At 50.9% G+C, this 7,674-nt stretch overlaps 2 protein-coding genes across 6 annotated transcripts in view; both read left to right on the top strand.

The window, feature by feature from the left end:
- Ptpn5 (protein tyrosine phosphatase non-receptor type 5) overlaps nt 1–2,505 on the top strand; it is a 63,975-nt gene extending 61,470 nt beyond the window's left edge. For all 5 annotated transcript variants that reach the window (XM_008831706.2, XM_017797798.2, XM_029562883.1 and 2 more), the window contains 3 exons: nt 679–839; nt 929–1,042; nt 1,366–2,505. In XM_008831706.2, the coding sequence (XP_008829928.1) occupies nt 679–839; nt 929–1,042; nt 1,366–1,459 (369 nt within the window). In that variant the 3' untranslated portion in view covers nt 1,460–2,505. The remainder of the gene's footprint in view (nt 1–678; nt 840–928; nt 1,043–1,365) is intronic.
- Nucleotides 2,506–5,272: 2,767 nt separating this feature from the next.
- Nucleotides 5,273–7,674, top strand: part of Igsf22 (immunoglobulin superfamily member 22) — a 19,775-nt gene continuing 17,373 nt past the window's right edge. The window contains 1 exon segment of the mRNA XM_029562878.1: nt 5,273–5,381. Within this exon segment, the coding sequence (XP_029418738.1) occupies nt 5,273–5,381 (109 nt within the window).

Below are 7,674 nucleotides of genomic sequence, written 5' to 3'. Positions count from 1 at the left end.
GTGGGTGGTTGGTTGGTTGGTTGGTTGGCTGGTTGGCTTGTTAGTAGGTTGGTTGTTTGGTTGGTTGGTTTGTTGGTTGGTTGTTTGAGACAAAGTCTATTTCCCAGGCTGACCTGAAACTCATTCTGTAAATGAGGTAGGCCTTGGACCTACGATCTTCAGCCTCCCAAGTGGCTAGGATTACAGGCCTGAACAAAAAAAGAGTTTTAAAAAAGCACAGTGTGGCATGTCCAGATTTGTATAGGGGACAGATCATTTAGAAGCTATGGGTCTTGGGTGGTGAGAGAGGAGGGTGGGATCTCCCCACGTGGGATGGAGGAGAGGAAAGAACACTGTTAGCACAGTGGAATGCCCAGGCAGAGCACAGTGATGGGAAACGAAGCATGTCTGCTCTGGATCATGTGACTAAGGGATGCCTGGGACATCTGTCTAGATAAGGAACCTCCAGACGGTAATGAATTAGAGAAGGGGCTCCTTGTCTTTCTTGGATGAAGAAGAAGTCTCTCTCACTCTCTCGCTCTCCAAGCTAACTCTAGCCTCTGCCCTGTAGCACTAGGCAGTGTGGTAGATGGAGGATTAAGCAGTTCTGTTGTGCTTCTCACTTCTCATCCCCATCTTTGGTTTGGGTCTGAAAGCATTTACATGTATCTGGGGTGGGGGGCTCTGTCTCCTGGACAGAAGGGGACTGAAGAGCGAAGCCTGAAGCATTACTGGTTCACATCCTGGCCTGACCAGAAAACCCCAGACCGGGCACCCCCACTCCTGCACCTGGTACGGGAGGTAGAAGAGGCAGCTCAGCAAGAGGGGCCTCGCTGTGCCCCAATCATCGTCCACTGCAGGTGGGTTTTCCTGGCCACCCTCTGGGGCAGGGCTACCCCCACCCCTGGACTGCTCTGGCCCTCACTCCCCCTATCCTCTTGGCCCTAAGTGCAGGGATTGGGAGGACTGGCTGCTTCATCGCCACCAGCATCTGCTGCCAGCAGCTGCGACGCGAGGGCGTGGTGGACATCCTAAAGACCGCATGCCAGCTCCGTCAGGACAGGTCAGCCCACTGGTGGGAGGGGGGGAGACAGAAGCGTGGCACGTGCATGAGGTGAGGGACAGGTGCCGTACCATGCAGGGACTGTAGGGTAGATGGGGGGGCAGGGAAGGCAGCTATCTTCTGGAGGAAGAGAGGAGACAGCTGGTAGACAGGACGGGCTTGAGCACTGGGGCAAGGCCCATGTGTCCCCAACAAGAAGAGGCAGAGGACAACAGCAGGGAAGAGTTGGTCTCTCGGAGCTGCACAAGGGCATGCTTCACAATGGCTAGTGCCCCGAGAGTTTGGGGACCCTTCCTGCAGCCCACTGCATCTCTACCGGCCAGGGGCGGCATGATCCAGACATGTGAGCAGTACCAGTTTGTGCACCACGTCATGAGCCTCTATGAGAAGCAGCTGTCCTGCCAGTCCCCAGAGTGACCACGCTCGGCCTCTAAGGTCCTCTGGGCACCACCCAGCCTGAGCCTGGGCCTTCACCCCAGCTACCCAGGGTCTTGCCTTGGGTCCTGGGCCTGCTCCCCATTCCTACCCGTACTTCTTCCTTCTCAATCTGCTCCTCCTCTGTTATCCTGGCCTGGCCTCTCACCCCAGTCTAGCTCTTACTACTGTACATACTGAGAGGGAGAGGGCAGGGAAGGAACGTGCCAGGCCAGGCCTGGGGCCCCTGGGCCCGACCCACACCATACAGACCTGGGGCCTCAGTTTTAACCATGGTTCCGTTTGCTAACTTGATCCACAACGTTTCCGCGCCTCACTCCCGCAAGTGTCCTGCCACAGTGTATTCTGTCTGTCCATTCATCTCTGCTATCTGTACCGGACACTGTGTCCTCTCAGCTGGGAAACGGGTTCTGAACTGAGCTCCAACCCCTCGGTCCCCAGGCAGAGGTACCTGCCTGTGGCCCCCACCAGCTCCTCCCGATGAGCAGATTGCAATTGCCACCAAGATGTAGCTGGCTGGCGGTAGTGGAGCCTGGAGATCAGGCAGGGGAGTGCCTGAAGGTTGGCAGATCCCAGCTGGGGAAGGTCCCTGGGCTAGGGAAGGCATCACCTCGGTGGCTCTTGGGTATCCAGTGCCGTCAGGAGATAGTGACCAGCCTGAGAAGCACTGGGAAGGAAGAAGGCAGATGCAGGCAGGGAACCTGGGAGAGCTGGATCCTAGAGGGAGGGGTGCCAATGGTAGGGTGGGGACTCAGCCCCGGACCTGCGTGAGACATCTTTCTGTGTCACTATGGGAAAGCCCAAAGTCTCGCTGCGTGTTGCGCTGCGTGTGTTCCCGTGTCCGTGCGTGTTGAGAGCCCGTCAGCAGGGCATGCATGACTCTTTGGCAATGTGTGTTATCTTGGAGCCACGTGTTTTTATTGCTGACTTTAAATATTTATTCCACGGCAGACAGAGACATTTGGTGTCTTTTTATAATTTGCTCGTGGTCATTGAATAGAGCAATAAACGAAGCATTTTAAGCAAAACCAGCCTCCTGGGTCTGTGATTTACCTCTCCCTCCCACTCCCAGCCTCCCTGCACCTGGGGCTTTTGTGCCTCTCCTTCACCGCCTGTGTGCAGGGGATGTTGGCCCTCACTGACACCCCCTGTGGAGATTGGGAACGTGTGAATCCAAATTTAAAAATCTAAAGCCCATTCCTCAGGATTCTCACTCACCCTCAGCCCAGACCACAAAGGTACCCATAGGGAGCCTTCTAGACTGGTACTGAAGGCTTCCAGGGAAGGCAGAGTGGTCAGCAGACCACCAGCTAAGACAGGTGGACCAGAGAGGCCAAAGCTGGTTCAAGGGGGCATCCAGGACCTTCACATTCAGGCTCCTCCCTGTTGACCAGCCCAGTCGCCTTCCCAAAGAGCCCTGGGAACCAGATCCTAAGCCATCCCAGACACTCCTGCTCTGTTCTTACTCCCTGCCTCCTGGGATGGAGCAAAAGTAGCTCTGGACCACTGCTGGCAAATGAAGGTCACCCCAGGATAGGAGGAGGCCCAGGGCAGCCAGCAGGTTCCCACAATATACTCAAATCTTGAGTAGTTGGTCAAGGGTCCACACAGGGGATGCCATGGGCAATTAGGGAAGAACACGGGGATCGGAAGCAGCTCGGATGAGGTCCCAGAGAAAGAGGACGTACTCTCCAACCTTGCTCACAGAGACCTCCTTCTGGAGAATGGTCCCTTGTACCCGGAGAACCAACATCATCCCCTACCACCTCATAAGACCACTCAGACTGTCCTGCATCATGCAGTGCAATGTAAACAGCATCCCCAGGATTTATGCAAACTGGCACATATACAAGACTTGCCCAGTGCACCTTCTCAGTCCTGAGGAGACAAAGGTCTCTGGCTTTGGGCTGCCCGTGCTTGTGTACCTGAGTGTGGACATGCATTCATACCAGCCTGGGTCCCTCACCCAAAGAGGTCCCACTCAGCAGCAGTGGGAAGCAGAATCTCTACCACAGCGCACAGGAAATATACTCCTGGGTCACCACCCTCAGCCTCCCTCAGGCCTGTTCCCCAGCATTCTGTCCAGCTCTGGATCCAACTTGCTTCCCTCCCCCAACTCCCCACCTCCAAGCAGTACGCCATCCAACTGAAGTAGTACCATCCAGCTGAAGTAAGAGCCTGAGCAAGGCACCGCCCCCAGGGGGGCAGGCATTTAAGGAACTAATGACATCCTGTGCTCCTCCGCTGTTGGAGCTAAGGAGATCAACCACGCTACGACCCAGGCACTAGCTGAGCCTCCAAGCCATGGACACAGCATTCGAGTGTTAGAAGGTACAGGGTGATGAAAGTAAAGCATACATTGGTATTTTCTCTGCCTGGAGGGGGATACCAGATGAAAGCAGGTACCAAGACGGGGAAACGGTCTCAGAACCCAGAGGTAGAAGCTGCCCAAGAGATGTAAGAGGTAGGACTTGGGAGCCTCACACCATCGGGCTCAGAGGTGGGGAGTGGGTCAAGAAGCTAGATTCTGTTCTGAGGGATGTTGGACACATCATTTCAATCCTATCAGTTTCCTCATATGGTAAATGGGGTTTTCAAATCCACCATGCTGGTTACCTAAGAGACAGGTTCATCCATTCACTGAAACACCGTGCACTGTTAATAAAAATGAGGAAATGCCTTGTGAACTGGTATGCAGAGATTGCCAAGACACAGAGAGGAAAAAGAGACAGGGCAGAATCGTATGTATGACAGGTTGCCCGACGTCGTGTAAAACAGGGAGGACAAATTAAATAATAAATAAATAAATATCCAGGTCTGCATGGAAGAGCTCCAGAGAGACTACAGACTGTGCTCAGTTCCTGTCTAGGGTTTGGGAGGTGGGAGACTTGGGGGTGGGAAGGAGATGTTTATAGCACTTTGTTTTCTAAAATATTTTATGTGTATGAGTGTATTGCCTGCATGTATGTAAGTGCACCTGTGCCATGCAGTGCCCACAGAGCTGTGAGGAGAGTATCAGATCCCCTGGAACTGGAGTCACAGATGGTTGTTAGCTGCCATGTTAGGTGCTGGGAATTGAACCCAGGTCCTCTGCAAGAGCAGCCAATCCTCTTAACCACTGAGTCATCTTTCCAGCCCCAGAATTTTATGTTTTTAATGTACTAAATTACTGAGTCTTTTTAAGTACAAAAAATAAAAACTATACCTCTGCCTTTATGACATCACAAATTAAGGCAGAGCTGTAGAAACACACTGTCACCTGTCTCACCTTTTGCAATTCTGTGAGACCCCAGGGCCAAAAAGAAAAGCTACACAGCTTCCTTTGAAGGCTGACCCCAGAATGGTATAGTCAGAAGACCATTCTTAGGCCTGACTTCATTCCCTCCTGGTGAAATACCCAGCATTCCCTCTCTCTCCCATGCACCTATCAACAGTTATCCCCAGTTCCCAGTGAGCCCCACTCAGTTGGCTGAGTAAGTTTAAGCCCTATACCCACTCCCATCCAACCTGGAATTGTTTTGTGTTGTGGTTGAGGGAACCAGTCCACTGGTGTTTGTAACTACTCAGGGAAAGGGATATGGAGAGTAAGAAAAAGAGGCCGGGGAGTAAAGGCCCATTCCTGACTGCTTCCAGCTAGCTGTCTACTGTGTACTTTCATCCCCTCTTTCACACACACACACACACACACACACACACACACACACACCCCACTGAATGGCCCTCCTACTCCCTCATCCTTTGTGGCCTCATCCTCTCCCTGGTCCACACAGGTGAGTGCCCAAGACTTTTGTCACCATGACAACCATTCATCACCAGCAGATGGTACAGGAGCATGTGTCCATGGAGTTCTCCAGCTCTGCCACCCACGTGCAGACCTTCTCCCAGACAACCACAGTTGTGGGAGGCAAGTGGAATTGGTGAGGGGGTAGGAAGGGGGTACGAAGGGAAGGCTTTTATTCCTCTACACAAACACCTAGGGGGCCTCAGTCTTTGCCATGAGTTGGCCCTTCCAGAGCCCCCCAACTCCCTGTAAACCTGTGGTTCTAATCCAAAGCTTGATAACACTTCACCCAGCTGGATGATCACACACAGATCAGATCTCTGGGGAATCAGATTTTAAAACTCAATCCCAGGGGGCTGGAGAGATGGCTCAGCGGTTAAGAGCACTGACTGCTCTTGCAGAGGACCCGGATTCGATTCCCAGCACCCACATGGCGGCTACGAACCATCCTTAACTCCAGTTCCAGGGGAATCCAAAACCCTCTTCTGACCTCCACAGCATTGCATGACACGGGTGCACTCACTTACATGCAGGCAATACACTCAAACACATAAAATAAAAATAATAAATAAAATTTTTTAAAAAATCCCATGGACATGTGTGGACTGACAAACTCTTTAATACTTAAGGCTTTCAGAGCCAGAGGCAAATAGACTACATGAATTTCATGCTTGCAAGAAGATAGTCACCTTATCTACATTGAGGAATGCTAGCCCTGCACCATTTTAAAAAATAGGAGGCCTGGCCGCCAGTAGAGGCAGAACAAACACATGAACAAGTAACCTACGTAATCAGGCTCTTAACCCTTGGGATCCAGACTTGGAGGACAGCAGATCCAAAGGAAATCTGAGAAAGGATCTCAGGAGAGCAGACTGTTTCAGGCATGTATGTCTCCGGTGGAAAGAGATTAAAAGATGGCTAAGGGCCAGGGTATTAAGTATCCATCCTTACAGTCCCAGAAGGACAGAGTCCCTCATAGTCCTCTGTGTACAAGGTCATGAGATTAAACACTATACCACTCTGGTCAGTGAGACAGAGCCTTGAAGTAAAGCAGCCAGAACTCAAGGTCTGTGGTCTAGACCAGAAGTTGCAAGATTATTTGTAGCAGTGATTCTCAGCTCTAGCTACTCTTTAGAGCCATCTGGCACAGGGGTGGGGCTAGAAAAACTAGCGGAGCCTGAGTCTCTCCCCAGATCATTAAATCGGGAATGTTTTTAAGTTCCTCAGGGATTCTGATGTGCAGCCGGGGTTGAAACCACTGACCGGCAGCGTCCAGCAGGAAACAAGGAAATGTGGATGTGGGGTACGCTGGAGAGGACACCCAGCTAAGGAGACAGCTCCGGTTTACCTCCCACTGACTGGTGCCATACAGAGCCCAAGTCCAGCACTGAGATCACAGCAATCCAGATTTGTATGTGACATCCTTCCCTTCTGAGATGGATGCCCACCTTTTTGTTTAAACATTATGAAGGTCAAATAAAAGACATCAGCAGGCAAAGTACAACCTGGGCACTACCTGTTTAAGACCTCTGTCCACTACCTAAAATCAAGCCATGAGAGCTTCTTATCAAAAATGTTTTTATCTCAGTCCCTCAGATTAGTGGAGTTAGTAAAAAGCCCCTGCTTTACTGGGATGCTGTGAGGTTTAACAAAGTGATCTCTGATATGTGCCTCACATAGTTCATGACACAGGGAAAGGACTCCATAACTCAGAGCAATTGTTACTCAGCAGATTGATATGACTCACCAGCTATAAAGATTTTTTAAAGTTTATACTACAAAACTGGTTTTTTTCATTCAGGGCTAGTGAGGTAGCTCAGTGGGTAAAGGCACTTGCTGCCAAGCCTGATGACCTGAATTCTATCCTTAGAACCCTCATGGTGGAAAGAGATAACTGACTCCCGAAAGTTCTCCTCTGACCTCCACATATACGCTATGGTGTGTGTGTGTGTGTGTGTGTGTGTGTGTGTGTGTGTGTGTACCTAATAAAATCTTTAAGTAAAAATTGAGTTTCCAATATAAATTTATATTACCATATTGAATATACTCTTGAGAGCTAAGGGTATAGCTCTCTGGGTAGTTTACTTAGCAGATAGGACTGTGGATTCGATCCCCAGCATCAAAATAAAGAAAAGAGGAAAAGAAAATAAAAGATTGGGAACATAGCTCAGTGGTAAAGGATTTGCCTAGCACAGGAAAAGCCCTGGGTTCGATCCCCAGCACCACAAGAAAAGGAAAAGGGTGGGCGAGCATGCTCCTTCAGTTAAGGAGACACCTATAGATAGGCCCCTCTGGGTTGATAATGTGTCCTGTTCCTCACCCAGGAGTCACCACTTCCAAAACAACTAATGCTGACGCACAGGCTGCCAAGGTCATGTCGACCAGAGCTCAGGAGAAGCAAGCCTCTCCCACCATA

Source organism: Nannospalax galili, unplaced genomic scaffold, assembly GCF_000622305.1.
Source record: "Nannospalax galili isolate Female #2095 unplaced genomic scaffold, S.galili_v1.0 scaffold615, whole genome shotgun sequence".
Lineage (NCBI taxonomy): Eukaryota > Metazoa > Chordata > Mammalia > Rodentia > Spalacidae > Nannospalax > Nannospalax galili.
The sequence above is the reverse complement of the archived record's forward strand: the minus strand, read 5'-3'. Positions and strand labels throughout refer to the sequence as shown.